This window comes from Passer montanus, unplaced genomic scaffold (genome assembly GCF_014805655.1).
Source record: "Passer montanus isolate IOZ18808 unplaced genomic scaffold, ASM1480565v1 scaffold78, whole genome shotgun sequence".
Classification (NCBI taxonomy): Eukaryota; Metazoa; Chordata; class Aves; order Passeriformes; family Passeridae; genus Passer; species Passer montanus.
In genome coordinates, this window is record NW_024373034.1 from 816,436 (window position 1) to 837,556 (window position 21,121).

General features: G+C 37.5%; 1 protein-coding gene across 6 annotated transcripts in view; it reads left to right on the forward strand.

Moving 5' to 3' along the window:
• Window positions 1–21,121, forward strand: part of TRAPPC9 (trafficking protein particle complex subunit 9) — a 450,083-nt gene that overhangs the window by 137,707 nt on the left and 291,255 nt on the right. For all 6 annotated transcript variants that reach the window (XM_039731495.1, XM_039731497.1, XM_039731496.1 and 3 more), the window contains 2 exons: window positions 8,108–8,250; window positions 19,417–19,527. In XM_039731495.1, the coding sequence (XP_039587429.1) occupies window positions 8,108–8,250; window positions 19,417–19,527 (254 nt within the window). The remainder of the gene's footprint in view (window positions 1–8,107; window positions 8,251–19,416; window positions 19,528–21,121) is intronic.

The following is a 21,121-nucleotide window of genomic DNA, read 5'->3' on the forward strand; positions in this document are numbered from 1 at the left end:
ATTAATACCACAAAAATAATTATGTATTTCCTGAATATTTCCAGAGGGGATTGAAACTCTAGGAGGGAATATTGTCCAGGGGAATTATGCTGTGTATTCCTCCCTTCTGTCTTTAGGAACTAACAACTTGTATTCCAGCAAAAAAAGGTGCACAAAATCACTTGTGAATATGTGTCTGCAATAGTCAATTAGGAAATGCAGAGTTTAATGAGAGATGAATGCTCTTCAGTACAAGATTGCTGGATATTATATTTTATCTGTCAGCCCGTGTATCTGTTTGTCAGAGCGACCTTTGATTCACCCTATTTGTTAATGCAGAATGACTACACCAGGCCTGCCTTTAAACTTAATATTATTCTGCTCACATCTCCATTCTCATTATAAACATGGCTATTTTTAGCCTGCACAGATTCAGAATATGCCTTGTAAGCTTAAGGGGGATTTATTGAGCTCCTGTGTGTATTCACTAGAGATTCCTTGTTGAAGCTTACTGATTTAGGACTGGGGAGGGGTAAAATGTACTATTTAATTCCCAGTATATGCCTGCAGGAGCTATATTTAGCTTCAGCTACTTGCCATTGTGCTATTTTTGCTGAGAGATGCAGCCCTTTCGTTGTTCAGGGGTTTAACTAGGCAGAAATGTGGATGGATGAGCTCCATAAACTCTGGTGTGGTGCAAGAATTGCTGCTCAAAGTCACTTGAGTAGCACTGCCCCAGAGCTGCACACAACAGGCACCTTGTTCACTAAACTGAGTGTGTAAAGTCAGCTGTTAACACAGGTGCTAAAAATTACATTGAATTGTGTGGTAGACTGATAGAGAAGCTTAACAGGAGTGGCAGTGTGGGCTTTGTTTGTATTTGTACATGTAAAGGTCCGACTTGCTGCAGAGGCACAATTTATTTCATTGTTTAATCAGTTGTTAAAAATTTTATCCTGGCTTTTGTAGTTGCCAAGTGTATTTTCAGTGGAATGTAGAAGAGAAAAATTAGCATGGAGAGTGTGTGCTGCAGTTGGGTCCAGGAGGATGATTACATATGCACTACAAGATCATTACATATGCATATCCTTTTTATAATGCATGTATCAGGGCTCCTGCTATCAATTACTGCACTATTTGGTGCTCTAAGGAACAGTATCTACAGGGAGAGTCTCCTTTTTTTATTTGGGCAAAATTAGAAATTTTACCTTGATCAATGAAGTATTCCAGAGGATTCTGATTTGCTTCAGGATGTGCATGCAGACAAAAGTATAGGATTTATGTTTTAGCAAAAAAAAAAAAAAAAAAGAGGACGGTCATGTCATCTATGAAAATGCAAAAACCCTACCTAAAGGACATTTTGTGTATCAGAAAATAAGGCAGGTTAGCCATGAGTGAAGAGATTCATACTGTCCAATGAGAGTGCAATGAATAAATATCTTTCTGCAAAGCAAATGGATCTCTCCCTGCCTATCTCAAGTCCATGGTTGGACTTGATGGTCTTGGAAGTCTTTTACAACCTTAGTGAGTCTATCATTCTGTGATTATGCTGTGTACATTATCCTACCAATTATTTTAATGTAAAAATTCAATTTTTAATAATAATGATGATGAGGCAGTGTTTTCTACAGGCAGAAAATTTCATAAATATTTGTTGCCATGTTCAAATTCTTACCTTCATTTTTTTAACATGGACCTTTCTTGGGCAGCCTAAGATGTGCTGGACACTGAAGATATTAGAGAGAAATAATTTGTTTTCAATTTTGAAACAATACTCACCTTGAATTAACCCTTGTGAGGTATAAAGGCTTGATGCTGTCCTCATAACAACTGCTGAACTCCACTTCTCCTCCCAAATGTCCTTTCCATACCAGCATTTCAAGCAAAGGAAAGTCTGAGTGTGAAGGAATGCTGTGAATTCCTGCTTGGAAGAAGATTTGAGGATATCAAGATCTAAATCCTTCAGGGAATTGGGTCCAGAGACTTCATGCTAAGGAGTTGTGCAGATCTCAAACTCCAGATTCCAGCAGTGCTGTTCTTTCCTTGGGGATGAATAAAGACATGATGCTTCTGTCATTTAACTGGTGGATTTTTTTCCCTATTAGATTGGAGATTTTTGTCCTCCCAAGTAGAATTATAGAATTTGAAGGTAGCCAGAAGTGTCTCTGGTTTTCCTCTTTAGCAGTGTGGGTGTGGTGAGTTTTTTTTTTTTTTTTTGGTTGGTTGGTTGGTTGGGTTTTTTTTTCCTTTGTTTTTGTGGGTTTTTTTTCCTTCCTTTTATCCTCCTGAGAACACGTGGGCAGGAGAATATTCAGCCCATGAACATAGAGGCACCACTTTCTTCTCCCAACACTGCTGTTAAGCCTCATTCTTTTTACACAAAATCATCCTTTAAGCCTTTTTTTTTTAATACAGACTTTATTCTTTGCCAGGTTACCATGTGGAACCATGGGCTGTAGACTCAGTGATGAGAGGAAGAAGCAAAAATGACAGGAATTCTTTTGTTAAACCATTGTAAATAAAGCTCAAGAAAGTGCTAATCTATATTAATTTTGATAGCCAGATGAATACACAGGCAGAGCTGTGTGCATTTCCAAATGCCAGGACTGGCTTTGGAGCTCAGTGCTAAACATAGACACAGTCCTTGTGTTCACAAATTGCTACAAAGTGGAAGCTTGATGTATTTGAGTCTCATCTTCCTTGGTTTCAGCTATTTAGGCATCTCCATTTCCTTCCCAATGCTCACTTTTTGGCCTTTTGCTTAAAATAAAAAAGATTCAGCTGTGTCCATGCCCTGTATTTGTATCTGAAATGTGTTCCTGGACCAGCACATCCCACGTGCTTGGATTAAAAGCTTGCAGGACTGGACCTTTCTGAGGCTGATCCAGTTCTGCATGTTTTTGGGGACATCTCTGCTGTTGTGAGGAGCTTGAGCATTGCCAGGGTCACCTGCTGCCCTTGAAAAGAGTGTGGTTAATTAGAGAAACCCTCTTTCTCCTTGCTACTGCCAGATCATTTAATTCGTTACAGCTGAAATTCCTGATCCATGGTTTATTTGCACAAAGCTCTTTAAAGATTTTAAATCTTTAAAGATTTTAAGCATTCCACACAGTAGAAGAAATGAAGAAATTCATTTTGTTGAGACAAATCCTCTGGTGCCTTTTGTGAGATGGAACTGATGAATTAACAAATTTTTATTTCTCTTTTTCTTTACTGATGGGGATTTTACTGATTGTTGGTCTGAGTTGAGAGTGGAATGGTCAGAGAAGAAGAATGAGGGAGGGAGGAAGAGAGAACTCAACAAAATTGGGGTTTAGGGTAAATTTAAGGAAAAAATCCCGTACCCAAACCAGAAAACACAAGGCAACAGGTGAGAAAAGGGGCTAAAGTCAGAAAAAATGGCTGAGCACTCAGGAATGTGTGGAGCCAGTGCTGCTAATGAGAATTTGGGTGAGAAGCAGATTAGGAGCAGGATAGGATTTGGGAATAAATCATATTTACAGTTGGGCAAGTAATCTATATTTTTTTTTCAAAGAAAAGTGTATTGGAAGGTTACACACCTAGAATAAGTTCTTTTTTGAATGTCAAGCCCTAATTGCATAAGAAATGATACTCATTAATGAGAATTGTGTTCTAGAAGCCATTCAGAAGCTAAAATGGAAAGATTATGTTCTGAATTAGTATATTTTTCAGTCTGGTCTTCATGCTAATTTTATTTTTCCCTTAGTTCTTAGTTTTTCACTGTTATGGATTTAAGGAGGAGTCTGTAGTGCTACAGTCTGAGATTTCTTCAGTCATTGCAGTCAGCATCTGCAGTTCCTTGGGAGCAAACTGCCTGTAGCACTGACATTTCATCTCCTATTAAGTGCTGAGACCTACTTAGTGTCATTTTTACTGTACTAAGGGAATTTAGAAAAGACCTGAAAACACAGTGTATGTGAGCCTTGCTCACAAATTATGATGAAGCATTGCGTTCTTCTATGGAAGCTTTGTTTTCCTTTACATAGAGCATATAATGATTGCATCTCTGCAGGTGGGCACTTGTATCCTTGATTTATACTTCCTTAAAGTGCTCTTGGTCCAAGAAAATTCTTGAGCTTAAATTGTGCTATTTGCCACACAGAACTTTGAGCACTTTTTTTTGGGAGGGGGGAGGAAATTTTCTTGAGTCTGCTATTCAGTCAACCATCCCTCAGCTGAGAACAAGCAGAGAGAAAGGACTGAGCCCCATATTTCACTTGCTAGCAAAAGAAATGCCTCTCACACAGCTTTTCCTCCATTCATTTCTCTATTTAAATTGTCATTGCCTGAGTTTTCTGTTCTCAGTAATGTTCCAGCTTCTGCATGAGCAACAATAATCTATAGAATTAGGTGGAAATTCTCTTTAGATTTGACTCTCTGCTTCTGTGGTAGAAATATTGTGGTAGCAGTTCAATAGAAATACTTGCAATGAGCTGTAGATTGAAATTGAATTGGCAATTAAAAATCAGTATTAATGGTGTTGCTGCTCAGTGTCACCACTGAGGTGTTGGCAGGTGGGTGCTGACTGGTGCCAGTGGGTGAGGAAACTTTAGTGCCCGATGGTTTGCTTTCCATTTGTGGCACCAAACCTCAGTTCCTTTCTAACTTTACTTTAAATTTCATTATGAGTCAACAAACTGGTGCCAGCTCTATGCTGAAAATACTTTGAGGAAAAAATGCATGAAAAACCAAACCAGCAATTTTTGATAGTTTATCTGCAGAATATTTCTGGTAGGTGTTATTGATAGTGGGTGCTGTTGGTTAAGAATCTCTCATTTGGAATTTAGATGCAGAAACATTTTTGTTTCCTTTTCTTTATCAACAGAAGGAAGGACCAATGAAATCATAAAAAATTTATCAAGCCAAAGCCATCGCAATAAATATTTACTGTTGAGTTTCCAGAATGGAGCTCTGCCTTAAAAACAAGAATCCCCCAAAGTCCACAGGTTTCTGAATTTCAGATGTGTTCAACAGCTATCAATATTCTTTTTCTATTGCCCTGAAAGCCTGGTGCATTCCCTCCTTCCTTCCCTTTGTTTTTTATGGATCATCTGCAGGAAAAATGGTGTTCACAGGGCCACCCTGCCATCTCATTTTCAGTCTGCAGTGATGCAATTTGGAGAAATCTAAGTGATGCTGTTTGGATTTGTAAGGATGAAGAGGATCTGCAGCTCAGGCTGTGATTTCTGTAGGTTTCACAAGGAGTCAGGGTAGAACATTTAAATTGGGGGCTGTAGCATTTGGGCCACTCCCTGCAGGGGTTTCACAAGGAGTCAGGGTAGAACATTATTTAAATTGGGGGCTGTAGCATTTGGGCCACTCCCTGCAGGTGCTGTGGGAGACAGTGGTAAATTATTTGAAATTTGTAGGTTTATGAAAGTGTAGGATTTTTTTTTTCTATCATACAGATAGATAATCAATCTTTCATGTAATAGATGAAGTATTTTTTGAGGTTTTAAAGCAGATTGAATTTTGTTGTAGTTGTTGTGAGGTTTTTAAAATATTTTTTTTTCTGTTCATGTTACATAAATCCTAAGCAATGAAAATTTCTCTAACCACATGAAGGCTCCTGAAGAAAAAAAAAAATTTCCTTCAGTCATGCTCCTACCCTACACATCCATCTACAGTCCTGATGTAAAGTCTGCCTGGTGTTTTTTTCTTTGTGTGCACATGCACATTCATAGACTCCTGCAAACCATCATGGCCAGAGAAAGAACAGAAGTTTGGGTGTTCTGCAGTTGTCACAATCTCTTGTCTCCTTAGTGTTTACTGTGCCCAGTTAGATCTCACATTTTGGGTGAGAAGGGATGTCGTGCTGCTGGCTAGATTAACAGAAGATGGTTGGGTTTCCTTTTCCCTGTTCTCTCCAGTGGGATTTCAGGAGTCACAGCATCACCAGCAGGATTTCCCCCATAAATTCCTCACTGCAACAGGGACCAAGATTATGATGGTGCCCTTAAACCCTCCTGCTCATCAGTGGCACATAATGCCTGTAGTTTTAGCCTTTTTTCTGGATGTTTTTCACTTGGTCTAGGATGGAAAGGAGTTTGAATCTGGAATAGTGGTGCTCTGTGACCTTTTAAGCTGAAATCTGTTGTGTGTTTACCTGTAATGACACAGGACTAGTCCTGCTAAAGCAGCTTTTTTCCATGGTCCTTTGCAGAGGGAGCCATGGAGCTTTTCCCAGCAGGAGTTTGGGAGCATTACAGCAATAATGCAGAACATGCACAGAGCTTTCACCATGCCTTCATTGAAATTGAAGTCCATTCTCACATTACAGCATAAGTAGTGTCAGATCCCTGTACTTACAGAGCCTGGCTCTGATTTGTATGAAATGGTCCAGCTGGTTAATTAGGATGAAGTATGTTTTGAATGGGTTTGTGCTTTTTTATTTTTGTGTTTAATATTGATTAGCTCTTCTGACATAACATAAACTTGAGTTCATTAAGTACAAATTAGGAATTGACATAAACAGAGTAGATGGGTATGTCCAGAGTGCCCAGTGAAGGGTTTTATTTGTACTGTAAGGTGACTCTCATGAATTTTAATGAAACTAAATTAAGAATTAAAATTATTCCACTTAAAAGCAAATTGGAAATAGGCAGAACAGTTAAGTGCACACATGCAGGAAAACATTAAACTCTCGATTTTGGTATTCTTTAAATCACTGGATTGTGGTTATTTTAAGAAAATTATTCTATCTCAGTTTCTTTTCCTTCAGCCAGACTTATAAACAGAATGATCAAACAAATGGAGTTTTTTGTAAGTTGGAAAACCCTTAGATTGTTCCTTAGAGCGCATGATAAAAAATAACAGGTCTCATAAATTTTTTGTGAATCTTCTGTTGAAAGGCAGAGTGCTTTTACCTTTCTGAGGCTTGATGGTGTCTGATAAATAGATTTGCTTCCCTGGATAAGTTGTTGACTTGAGATTGGCCTTTTTTTCCTTTTTTTTTATAAAGAACGAGCTAAAAGCCAAACAAAGGTGAAATTGGTGTTGTTTCTAAAGCCTTTTAAGAAGAGTCTGTCCTTCCAGATACAGGCTTCAGCATAATATGTGATGTCCATGTCAGGCTGCAGGGCTGGCACTGCCTCTGTCCTTGCTCTGAGGTGTGGCAGTAGCAGCTGCCCGAGGACCAGAATAAAAACTGAGAAAATAACAAAAAATCTGGTGACATTTCCCAAATTCTCACCTTGCTTCCAGCAAATCATATTTCAGGATCATAATGAAAGAGGAGGTGGTGAATAATCTCTTTGGCTCAGTCAAAGAGTTGTTCTGAGCTTGAACACTGATGATGGCATGGGGACTGTGCTGGGAAGCTGCTCCCATGCTCGTCGAGGGGAAAGACACAAAACCCCAAATTTCCTCACAGAAGTAAAGGCTCTGTGCTGCTGGGAGCAACTTGTGCAGAAGGCTCATGCTAGAGAATCATCCTAATTTTAGATATTTATTAGCCAGCCATTTCCTATAAAATGAACACAGAGACAAGATGCATGCAGTTGGACATAAGAGTAAGTTTGCAGTGACTTGTTGAGAGACCAGATTCTTTCAGCTTTGTATACTCTTTATCTGCCCCCAAACTTTGAAGCTTTTCCATTTGATTAGATAGTGAAGTGGTAAGACAAGATGCATGCAGTTGGATGTTAGTTCATGGACATAAGAGTAAGTTTGCAGTGACTTGTTGAGAGACCAGATTCTTTCAGCTTTGTATACTCTTTATCTGCCCCCAAACTTTGAAGCTTTTCCATTTGATTAGATAGTGAAGTGGTGAATATTTTTCAAGAGAATGAAGGCGTAAACCCTGCATAAACCCTAACTCTTTTAAGCAACTTTTAAAATTTTTTTGATGTTGAATGTGATATGGAGAGGAATTATGTAAAGGGAAGTTCAGCTGACTTTGTGCTGCACTCTTTAGTTTTCAAAAGGATTAGGCAACTGTTTGCCTAAGCTGCAGTTATTTGTTAGATTGCCTTTTTTCCTGAGATAACAGAATGGATGGGTTAGGAAAGCAAATTTGCAAATCACTTCTGTGGCCTAATTTAATTGAACTTGTGAAATGCACAGTTGTGAAAAATAGCTAACAAGGAATTGACTTTTATTTCTCTAGACACTGGAAGCCATTTTGAACTTCAAGTACTCTGGTGGACCAGGACATGCTGAAGGATACTACAGGAACCTTGCCCTGGGCCTCCACGTGGAGGTGGAGCCCTCTGTTTTCTTCACTCGCATCAGTACCCTGCCAGCAACAAGGTGAGCCTTGCCCTGACTCTTGAAATCTCACTCATTGTCTCTTTTCTATTGAATATAACTTAAATACCATGTTAGTAACATTTTTAATATCATCAGCAACATGTAGGTAAAGAATTATGTGAAGTAATTTTCAAAATTGCTCATTTAGGAGTTTATTGAAGCAATTCATGTATGTTGTACAGCTTCTGAGGTTCAGATGTTTTCTCATGATGATGTATTTTAGCAGGGCCTGGAAAGCTTATGTTTATTGTACAATTTGATGACTTTTTTTCTGTATCTCTTAGCAGTTGCAATGTGTTTTGTATTACAGAGTTTGGAGTTTTTGTAACAGGATCTTACTGAAAATGCATGTGTGAATGATGTGACAAATAATTGTGGCCAGACTCTCCTTTGGTGTTTGTTTTCTTTTGTAAACCACAGAGTAGTTTCACATGCCATAGTGAATATTAAAATCAAGGCAACACTTGATGGTGGTCAAATGCTGTGATGATAAAAATCTTTTTGAATAAAATTTATCAGCCACTGAACACAATCAGTTTTAATAATTAGTAGGATTATTGTAAAAAGCCCTCTATGCACAGTGGGAGCAAGAATGTGGTTTGATTAAATTCTGACATTATTTCTGTATGTATGCAACACTAATAATAATAATAGTTGAGAGGGAGCTTAATTGATCCAAGAGATTCCTGCTGGGCCTGGGATCCTTTCATGACAGACTTCAGAAACTTAAAGATGGGCAAGAAGGAAATGCCAATCTAGGAGATACTGGGTGAATATTTAATTTCCAAAGGAAAGAATTGAGTTGCCAGTATCATACCATAGCAGAAATGTCCAAGGATAGATGGACAGCCTGTGGCAGCAACATAGCCTGAAAAACAGGGCTGTGAGCAGAAGAATTAAAGCATCAGGGAAAGTTTTAGGCTAGAACATGAAGAAAAGTTGGAGAGTCTGGAGCAAGAAGAGTGGTAAGATGGGATTTTTGCTAAAACATATGTTTAAAGCAACTTCTGCTCCTGCTGAAGGGAAAATGACTGACAAGGGACTGGAGTTTTTAATCATGACACTGCCAAGAGGGATGGGATTCTGTTCTTCCCCACAGGGAATACAGCAAATAATGACCTTTGCAGATAGCAAGGGAATTTTACGTTAGGCAAAGATACTGAAACTCTGCAATAGTTTTTTAAAGAAAATGTTCAAATTGAGACAAACAAGATTATTTTAATGGGTCATTTGTGTCCAGCTCTTATGAAACCATATGGTTCTATTAGTAAGCAAGTTTCTTGAGCATTTTGCCGCTTGAAAGTGTAACATAACATGGTTTTATTATTTTCAGAATTGCTCAAGTAAAGCAAATCTGATGCTGCTTGGCAAAGTCAGAACACAGTATCCAGAACAACTGTTAGCAAAATTCTGGGCCCCTTTTTAATGATGTTCAGTTTCATCCCTGCAAAGGCACATTCTTCAGCCTTTGAAAGGCTTTCAAGACTGAATAAGTGATCTCTCTTGAACAACCTGGAAGTACCACAGCATCAGCTAAAAATAGTTTTCAAAAAGACTCATTATAGAGGTTAAAGTAACCAGATTTCGTTTATTATTTGAATGCCTAGTTCCCTCCATTCAGTGTCAAAAAATCTCTCCATACTCTCAAAATGTATATTTTTAATGGACAGACTGCTCTGTGCTTCACTGCAATTTCTTACAGGGTGGGTGAAGCTCCAAACCTTCCATAAAAGCTTCAAATGCAACCTGATGCTTTTATTTTACTCTCCCTTGTTGGGATTTTGGCTTTTAGTGCTTGGCTTCCCCAGCTGTGTTTTGTGTAGGCCAAGATTATCCCAGCCCTGCCTTGTCAATCTGCTCTCTGGAGTTCCTGATGTGGGGCAGGCATTTAATCCTGAAATCCTTACAAATAGATGGAGGTGCTAACTCAGAGTTTCTGCGTTAGCAGGACACAGTTTCTCCTGTTGTGTGGCAGCTGGTCCTGTGTTTAGAGGCTCCAATTCAGCTCACCTTGTGTGTGTTTGCTTCATCCTTTGCCTGTTCACCACTCTGATCAGTTAAGTCAGTGGAAACTCTCAGTGTTTTGATGGTTGGAGATAAAGTTAAAGATGTGGCTGCTTTTAAGGGTGCCTAAAAGCTTTACTGAGTTGGAGAAAAAGACTGTAATATTTACATTTCTCTCAGAAATGTTTTCTTGCCAGACCTGTCAAAAAGCTTTTTTTATATTTTGGTTGTTACTTTAGGTATATGCTGTTTGCTAAGTCATGAATGGATTTTGTGTTCTTATCTCTTACTGCTTGCTCCATGTTATTGGCTTTAGTGATCTGTAACACTGTTCCTTTGCTCTTGTGCGTCCCTGTGCAGGTTCTCCATCAGAAGGAGAAGGCATTTGATATAATAATTTAGAGTGAAAAATGGCAGAAATGTGCATCTCAGTCTGCTGAGGATAACTGTTCATCATTAGACGAAACAAATTTTTTACTGTTGATCATCTCTGCCAATATCTGAGACACAGCAACAGCAAATTATAAGTTTGTTTTTTTTCTTTTACTTTTGCTTGCTCTGGTAAAAACTCAAATCTGATTTCCTTTTGGTTTACTACTGAGACTTCATTGCTTAAGTACTGTCTGAGGTGCTGAGCTATTTTTGTTTAGTCATTACGAGAAATTGTATTTTACAATTTACCTCCCTAGCTGTCATTTCAGAGTGGAAGTTATCATTACTTTCATTATCTGGATTAAATATTTTCCTTTTATTTTTCATTTTATTGTTTTTATTTTACATTTTTGCCTCCACAAAACTAAGAAACATTAGCTTACTAATTCCTGGGCTTAAAAAGTCAAAGCAAACTGAAAAGATTCTGAGCATTGATTCTTCCCTTAGGCCTTTAGTGAAAAAACATCAGGAAAAATGTTAATGAAAACACGTTGTCCCCCATTGTAACATAAAGATTATGGTTTATGTAGAACTCTTCCAAACTTAATTGGTATTGCTTCTATTTAGCTGCTGGTGCAGAAGTGTATGGGAAATATCAATGAAACAACTGGGGATTTGGGCTTGGGTTTTGTTTTTTTTTTAAATATCCAAGCAAAATGATATCTTCCACTCATACACAAGTTCTGCCTTGTGGGGGGAAGCTTCATTAACCACACCTCAAACATATCTTCAGTTGTTTAGTCATGACAACAGATCCTTTTAACCTTTGTCTGTGCTGCCCTGTGGGGTTGAGATGGGGTGGATGCAACCCTTGCCATGCTGCAGTGCCCAATCTGCTGCCTGAGTCTGGTCCAGATCTCTGCTCTTCCAACACCCAGTTCTGGTTCAGATCTCTGCTCTGCCCCCACCCAATTCTGGTTCAGACCCCTTCTCTCCCCATACCCAGTTCTGGGTCAGATCTTTTCTCTGCTCACTCTTAATTCTGGTTCAGATCTCTGCTCTTCCAACACCCAATTCTGGTTCAGATCTCAGCCCTCCTGTTGGTACAGAGGGTGTTCTGTCACCCTCTTCAAGTGAAGAACTGACAGAACATCCCTGAAGAGCCCCTCATCTGCTCCCAGCTTCTTCCCTGGGTGTCACCCCGTGCTCCCTCAGCTGCCTGCATCCAGAGGGGCTGGCAGAGCAGCCTTCTGCTGGGAAATGTTCCCTCTGAGCATGTTCCCTGTGGTCCTTGGCTCTGCTTGCTCCTGGGCAGGGAGGGGACTGTCCCAGGAGGTATCATCAAGAGTGCCCTGGAATGGGGTGTAAGAGATAAGGAATTAATGTTGAAAATTCTCCCACTCTGTCCTGCAGCTCAATGAAATCTTGAAGGGCTTCAGGGATCTACTTGTTGAACCACTTATTTACCATAAAATGCAGATACATCTATATGGTAAAATTTTCCTAAATGTCTCCTGGCATTGCCTTACCACGTGAATTGATTCCATACCAGGGCTCAGCCCCAAACCCTGCTGTGCTCCCAGGCCTCCAGTGCAGCTCCCAGCAGGTTCCAGGCTGCCACTGGGATGATCTGAGCCTACACTGCCAATGGAGATGGATTGCAGATGGTTCAGTGTAAGGAAACATTCTGTTGATAGTTTTGTGTGACTCTCCTCCTCATTTTGATGTCCTGTTAGCTCTAAATCTGCTGTTGAAACTTATCTAGGTTGTCTTGAACAATCTTCTTTATGCCTGTTGTTTCTCTTAGGTTTGTTATCTGCCAGTTTTCATGGGCACTGAATGTCCTTCCTTATTGCCTTTATAAAAGAGCATGAAAAAATGCCAGAAAAAATACTGCAGGTCTGACAAGAATTCAAGTAACGTGCTCTGCCCACTGTGAGGGGCCTGCTTGTCCCCTTGTGTCCCTTGCCACTGTGCCACCAGTACAAAAGTGTCTTAAACAAGAGCCTACAAAGGCCAGTAAATGTTGACCTTGTTTTCTGCAAATGTGGTGAGACAGTCTGAATTTGTAGATGAAGTCAATCCTCAGGGATGGAGCCTTCACTTTTAAGATAAATTAGGAATCCTGATATATAATAATATTCTTACCTGTAAATTCTACAAATTCAAGATGATAAGGTAATTTTTTAATCTTTACATTTTTTTGTGGGGCAGAATACTTTCTGTCTTAAAGCCACCATACAGCTGCTGAGACATCAGCTGCAGATTTCTTCCGGCCAGTGCTGAGCCTTAGACTCTGTGCTTGAGTTTAAATCAGGTCTGACACTGTTAAATTCAAAATTCCAGTTCATCTAACTGTAGGTTCAAGGTAATTGTCCTTTGTATCATTAATGTGCATCCTTAGATGAAATAATTTGGTTTTCTCCAGAAGACATCAGTTCACAGCAGAGTCTGCAGTGTACTCCCTAGTCTGAGACTTCTCATGTTCTGTATTTAAAGTTAGGATGCTGTTTTTCCAGCTTGGTTTCACTGAGGGTTTGGAGACAGAGGGTTCTTGGCTGTGGTGAGGGTTCTCAGGAGATCCTCCCTTGGGTGAGTAGAACTTTGAGGCTTAATGAAATCAGACATAATTTTTAGAATTTCCATTCCAGTTTCCAATGTTGCCCCTATTTTCACTACAATAAATTGCAACATGTAGTGTTTGGATCAGAAATCCTGATTATTATATATTTACAAGTTATACAAGGGAATGAATAAATAGCATTGTTCAGCTGTGCTCTAACAGACTTTTTTGTTATATGATAAAATGTTATGTAGCAGTTTCTGAAACACTTGTTGGTTTGTATAGCCAGATTTTTAAATTAAGTGTTCACATTTGCTACATTCAGAATGAGAATCAGTCACCTACTGACTGACAGCTGCTTATAGTCTTCTCTTTATTAGTATTTTGGTGTTCAAAATGTCATAGAGCTTTGAAAGGTGAAGGAAAATCTCTCTTGTTTGGGTGCTTGAAGAGCAAGATGTTTGGTTTGGAGGAGGACTAAGATATGACCTGTTTAAATTAAGCTGATGTTTCTACATAGAGAAAATAATTAGTATTAAATTCACTGTTTTGTTAATGTAAAATATTAATAATAAAAGTCAGTCAAATTGGGAACCAGGCAAACTCAACTAAATAAAGCAAATAAAGCTCTCATTTGGTGCAGTTAAGCTGACAAATCATTAGGAAAATCTGTCAAGCAATGGATTTATATTAATGTTCTCAGGAGTGGATGTCATTCTAAAATATATTCCTTATTTATACACTATTGAGCTCAATATAGATTCCACTGAGTGGTAACTCATGACGTGTGGGAGGTTACACCCAATAGTTAAATTATCTTGGTAATCAGAGGTATTTAACTTCTGCTAATGGTGGAACATTGCAGTGGGTTCATGAAAGAGCAGCAGAAAGTAGCTTGCAGATTCAGAGAATTGATTTTTGAAATCCAGATGTTAAATATGTATGGTTTGACACATGAAGATGTCAGAACATAAATCTGCAAATATTTATAGATGTGCTGGGAATATTTAGCATAAGTGAAAAGGTTTACAACTGGGAGAAGTCAGATGAGGACTCTTCTTGGAATTTGTGAAAAGACCTTTTGCCAGTAAGATGGAGAAACTGACTTAATCATCTGAAGTTAGTACTGAGAACTCAATTTTTAGATAATTTATTAAAAACTGAATTAAAAAGATCCTACTGAAGACACAACAGCATCAAGGAAGGTGGTGTAGATAGTTCTGCTGTGCTGCTCTTTGTGTTGGTCAGTGGATTTTGGAGAACAGGATTGTCATCTGTCACACCATTGTCACCAGAGCCAAAGCTTCTCTTCCCTGCCTGTCCCATTCTGTGTAGCAATGGCTGCTCCAAGAAAACAGAAGAAAAGAAAAATTTAAAAAGTGGATCTGAAAATACTCCATGATTTCAGTTGATGGGGAAGGGAGATGAGTCAGGATACAGAAAACTTGCCAACCCTCCTGAGAATTTCTTGTTTAAAGTGACTTTTAAACTAAGCTGGAGACAGAACTGCAGAGATTGTTCACTGAAGTGAGCCATCATTGCAGCTGCATTTGGGGTTTAATTCTGTGTTCAGTGTTACTGAAGAATATCCTCAGCTGTCATTTCAAGTAATCACAATCCTCCTGAAAGAGATTTTTAGATCACAGTGTCATTGTCACTTGCCTGAAGTTCCCATGGCCCCAGTTTTGTGACTGTTTTTGGAACCATAACCGGCATTGTAAGATTTTAAAAATACAGCATGATTCATTGTGCTGCTAACTTTTGCTTGTGCTGTGTTCTCAGTTCCACAGTAGATGATAACAGAAATACATTTAAACACTAAATCTCTAAGACATTGTTGAATTAACTCAATTTTCAATTAAAACAAAAGGATTTCTTAATTGTTTTTTGATATCAGCATTGACTTAAGTTTGTAATTCTGAGATGTTCAGGTGATAAATCAATCTACTGAAAATATTTCCTTCTAATTCTAGTTTTTACCTCTAGAACCTTCTGCAGTTTTTTGTCAGTTGTAAAAGAGAATCTTAAACATGACATTTATAGAAGATTTTTCCAAAGCAAGCATCATGAACAAATCAGGAAGATTACCAAAATGGAAAAAATCTTTGAGTGCTGTGATTTTTTGGTAGGCTGAGTTTATTGGACCAGACTTCCTTTCCGTTAGATGGGAAGAAGAGTCAAACCCTTTCACCAACTTTTGTTCTGTATCCTGGTGTCTGTTCCTGGTCCAGCACAGCTGGTGATTGTTTCATGTTGTGTGTCTGACACCATCCTAAACCACAAACCCACTCCACCCAAAAGAAACCGATTTATTCTGCATGTGCTCATCCCAAACCTTCAAAAGGAACTGGTAACAAATAATGACCCCCAAAAAAGACTGGGAAGCCACTGGTGACCCTTCAGAATGTGGGAAATATGGGGGATGGTGTTCCCTGCCTTCTCTGGGATGAATGGTAACTAAACCTACTTCAATAAAATTAGAGGACTCAAAATCCACCCTCCTCAATCAATTAAATATTTAGTATAAACTATTACATGGTGGTGGATAGTTTGGGGAAGGGAGAATAAATTGTGTATATATGGGCAAGTCCTTCCCAGCTCCAGAAATCTGTGGCTTATGAGTGGTATTTCTCTGCCAAACATGTCAGTAGGGCCATTATGGTATATAATGTAATCAACTTTAGATCCATTTATTATTTTGAGTGTTTTAGGGTTTTTTTTTGTAAGCTGGCAGACTTTAAAAAACCTGATTTACATAATGTTAAGGTCAGCACTAGTGGTCTGAGATTTGGTCAATTGCCTTCAAATCCTTAAAACAATTCGATGTTTGAAATTTTCTGGTAAAGAGCTTGATTTAAGCAATGCATTTCTGGCTGCATTTAAATATAGGATTTCAGTAAAATCTTACTGGAGTTCCTTTATCACACTTGCATGAATATGATTTGCCTCTCAAATCTCCTTTACTGACACTGAAGTAAGTTCTTTAATGCCTGTCTTGCAAAGGATGGCCTTCTCTATGTTGTGCTGGAGGGAAAATTGATATTAATTTTTGGCTTTCTTGTTAATTCCTTGTTTTCCTGGAACTTTCCTAACTCAGCATCTTGAATTCTACACAGTCCTACTGGTTGCAGAATGTTAAAGGAAAAAAAAAAAAACCTTCCTGATAGTGCTCAGATCTTCAGCAAATTGTTCTTTAACAACTTGAGGGTTTATTTTTTTTCTTTTTTTTAAACTTTTTTTGGCATTACATCTGATTTTCCAGAGCTTATGCTTTCTTGTTTCCTTACTTGGATGGAGCTTCTGTTTGAAGCTTCCTGTTTTAATAAAATAAAACAAACCAAAACCCTTTAATTGTGTTTGGTTTTCATTGCTGTAATAGTCGCTTTGCTACTGTCCTGAATTTATTCTGAAGATCTACTGCTACCTTTTCCTACAGTCTTAATGTTACTTTCAGTTCTTTTACACTAATATCTTATTCTTCTAAGCTTTCAAGGTACAGTAATAATTCTGTAACTTCAGGTTTTATTTATTTATTTTTTAACCTAAAGATTTCCCTTGTGAATTAACTTAAAGTTGCAAGGAAATAATTACTTTTCCTATATGTCTATTTTGTGTAGTGTTGGAAGAGGAGGAAATAGATGTAGTGCTGATGAATAATTTTCAAGAATTCATATTTGGGAATTTTTAATATCAGTGATGTTGTTTAGTCCTGAAGGGCAGCTGCTTGTGTAGGTCCTTTGTGGCATGAATTGTTTGATTTGCAAAACTTTGGCTCTGCTGCCAGAAGATATTGCAGGAGGCTTGAATGTTTTTTTTTTGTTTGGGTTTGCTGTGGCAGAAATAACAAATTCCTTCCATATTAAATTTTTAAAACTAATCTGCACTGGAAGTTGCTCTTCCAGACCATCACCTTGTATCTGCTGGAGATGCAGAGGTTGTCTGGGACTTGACAGGTCTCGTCCCACTCTGCCAAAGATGAAGTGGAAGCTGATAAAAGCTGTTCTCCCTTTTCTTTTCCATTCCTTCCTGGTAACTGACTCAAGCACTGCCCTTCCAGTTATTTCTTTCTTGTGACTTCTGAGGAAGGAAGTTTCTAACAAGAGCCACATCTCCTTATTTGTTCTAAATTCTTGAGTTTTGACAAGTTTGCTTCAGGCACTCAGCTGCCTCCCTGCATCCCCCTCTCTGCTCAGTAGTCATTGGGGTTTTACAAGGAGAGCGAAATCTCTTAAAATATATATTAAAAAAGCCTCCATTCCCACGTTTGCTTTTTTTATTTTTGCTAAGAGACTTGGTCCTGACCCCAGCAGTGCTTGCTTGTCCTGCAGTGCCTGGCTGCAGGTGGCATTGCTGTCACTTGGTGACCTCAACCTCGAACTCCTGGGCTTGTCCTGGGAGGGTTCCCAACCCAGGGGTTGGCAAAACATTTCCTCTCGTGAGTGCTCTGCAAGGGACACCTTTGATTTTCAGAACAGGGTTGTATTATGGAGCAGAGAACCTATTTCAAGTAGAACAGTTCTTAAACTCTTGTACCTCTGAGTTTCATTGCCTTTGGAGTGGCATTTCAGTTCAGTTGCAAACTCTTGTGCAGTAAATATAAATATAAATATAAATAATAACATTATAATGTTAACATAATATAATTTATATAGCATAATATTATAATAGGAATATAACAAATTTTATTTATATTTATTTAAATATAATAAAATATAATAACCTATATTATATCTATTCAAATATAGCATATTTATGTTTATATTCAATAAGATATAAATATAGATATAAACATATAGATATAAATATAGTTATAGATATAAATATATATTTTATATATAATTAAAATATCTAAGATATATTAAATGTATTAAACATATATTAATATATTAAACTAAATAGTAAATTATTATTGATATTAAATATTAAATATAATTAAATTATTATTAAATAATATACATTAAATACATTAATATATTAAATATATATTTATCTAAAGATATATTTTTGGTTGCCTCAGACACACAGCTGTAGCTTGATCATGAATACTGAAGGATGCCTCTGACAATGTTCACCAATATTCCTCTTTCTTCCCTTTTGGGGATATTTCTGGGTTGCTCAGTTGCCTCTTGGGAAATTTGGAATTTTAGATCGATTGGTATAGTGTTATTGGAGCTGTCTGATAGGATTTGGCATTTTGGTACCTGCTTCCAATAAATTTTAATGTGCATTATATTTTTATCATTAATGCTGCTATTTCTGCTTATTCTCACAAGGAATAAAAGGTTGTAAGTTAGAATAAAGTTTTCCAGAATCTTAATTTGAATAAAATAATTGAAAATATTAACACTTAATTTTATTACATAGTAAATATGTTAGTAAATTATTATTTTTATTAGTATTAACATAATTAATAAAAATGGTGGCTATGATAATATATTAATTATAATTAAAAAGTTTATTGGAATTAACTTCTGCAGTAAGGTTTCTATTCTGCAACTTTGTCACTATTATTTTCTGAGGTTACCATAAATGCAATTGGTATATTTCTATCAAATGTATCTGGGGAAATTTGGGTTTGAAGGATAGTGGCCAACAAATACAAAGTTTTTCTATGAGAAGTGCCTGTGTCTGCCTGTCTTACAGAGGGGAGAGAGTTCTCCTGTCAGAGAAGTTCTCAAGGTTAAGTGTTCCAATTGCCAGCTTGTTTTGGTCTGTAGACAAGGCATGGAAATGGAATTTCTCCTTTATAATGAATTTACCAATTTAAATTTTTGTTTGCAAATTTGTGTCTTAAAGAGGTAATGTCAAGGTAATTTAAAATAATGCAACTCTTTTTTTTTTTTTTTCTTTTTATGTGAAGGCTTAAAAAACTGAAAAATGTCTGTGGCTTTCTCCACAGGAGTGAATGTGAAAGCTGCAAAGTGAGAATATAGAGAGGTGAACAAATGCTGTGAGGCTTAACACTGTGCAGGACACAATTGTCATGGGACTGCTTCTCCTTAGGATCTACCTTTCTGCTTAGTTCTAGCAAAAAAAAATTAATTATGTTTTAAAAAAGGTTGTTTTTGTAAGGATAAGGATAGTCTTACAATTGGAGGAGGAGATAAAACCTCTTTGTGAATGTATGTATTTGTATATATATTTATATCCATGCATAAATACTAGTTTTGATAAACATACAATAATATCATCACTGAAATGGTGTTTTTTTCCCTCCATCTGAACAGCACCCGGCAGTGCCACCTCCTCCTTGATGTCTTCAATTCCACAGAGCATGAGCTGACCATCAGTGCCAGGAACAACGAGGATTTGATTCTGCACGCCGGGGAGTGCCAGCGGTGAGTGCTGCCACTGCCACAAGGGCCCACATTTAGCCCTAGTGTTTTTCTGTACTCAACTGATGACATTTAGGTGCCTGTTGTTCTTTTTAGACATTGTACATGTGTAAAAGAATAGAAAAGTTTTCTTTCTTGGAGGTACGTCACTAAGTTTTAGCAATATCTCAAGTAAATTTATTTTGGCGCTGCATGTAGTGATCCTGAAAATAATGAAATACAAAGCAGTTGGTACTGAGGTGCACAGCTCATTTAACTTTTGTAGAGTGTTTGAATGCAATTTCCATGTGTTCTGAATGTAATCCTGGTGTTAAAACTTGATCTCAGTAGTTTGTTATCCTTTCCCAGTTTCAAATTTTCTTTATGTGGTTCCCCAGCCATTTCCTCACTTTACCTACAAAGAAAACTCCAGGAAAGAAAAATAGAATTGAAGAAAATGCAATTCCAGTCTCTGTGGGAAAATATATTTCAGATCAAGCAGGCTGTTGTGGGTATTGATTCTTACAACCCTGCTAGAGTGATGCACAGCTCATTATTAACCATTATTTGCCATTACACACCTGCCCCAGATTCCTGCTGCTGGCTGCAGCCCAGGGCTGCCTGGTTAATCTCCTTCAGATGATCATTGCATCCTGAATTCCAGTTTCATCCTGGAAAGGTGATAATGTGGAAAAAGGAATCTTGCTTTTGGGCTCCTTGCACTTCTCTCTTTTCTGGGAGAGTGTAAAGCCTGCAGCTGAGAAACTTGGTTAAAGAGAGATGTTTTCATGTCTGCAAATCCCTGGATGAATATTAAGTTCAAAGTCAAACCACGTTAATTGCAAGGAATGCAGCTGTCAAGAGGAATTACAGAATAGGTAAAATAGCAATACATTTGGAATGCTTTTGGCCTTGGTGACTCCCAAAGCACAACCAAGTGGAAACGTGTTGACTCAAACTCAGGTTGAATTTTACTTTAGCCAAGCAATGGTTAACTATCAGCAACATACAGTGCTTCTTCTTTTTATTTGGAAAGAATTGCCTTTTTTTCTTTTTCAAAAAGCAGTCTAAAGAGTCAGCAAAATATTCTTGTTCCTATCTATATTGTTTTGTAATTTTATTTTTATGCCTTTTTTTTTCTGCATTGTTTTTGTAGTTTTGAAACCCCTGGAAATTTTTCATTCTCAGTTTTTAGGACAATATATAACAGATAGAAATTAAGCTACAAATCAGGTTATAAAATTTCTTTGCATCCCTTTGATTGAATTTTATTTTCCTATGGATTTAAATTTACATATCCTTAAATCATTACATTGTAATGGATATAAACACTTTCAATAAGTCTTTTGAAGCAGTAATTTATCAAAGGAGATTGTGTATGTACTGCAGGTATTTAAACCTTTAAAGTTATTTTTATTCTTATTGCAAAATATGTTTTTCGTCTTGGTTAGAAATTGCACAGTTTTCCATTGGTTCTAAACTCATTTATTTTCTATTTCTTCAAGGTAAGTGCTTTTCATTGTAAAACTGTGTATATGGCTCCTATGTTGCCATGAACTTTAATTTTTATTCCAATAGATCTACTGCAGAAGAGCAGATGAAACATACAGTGGGCTTT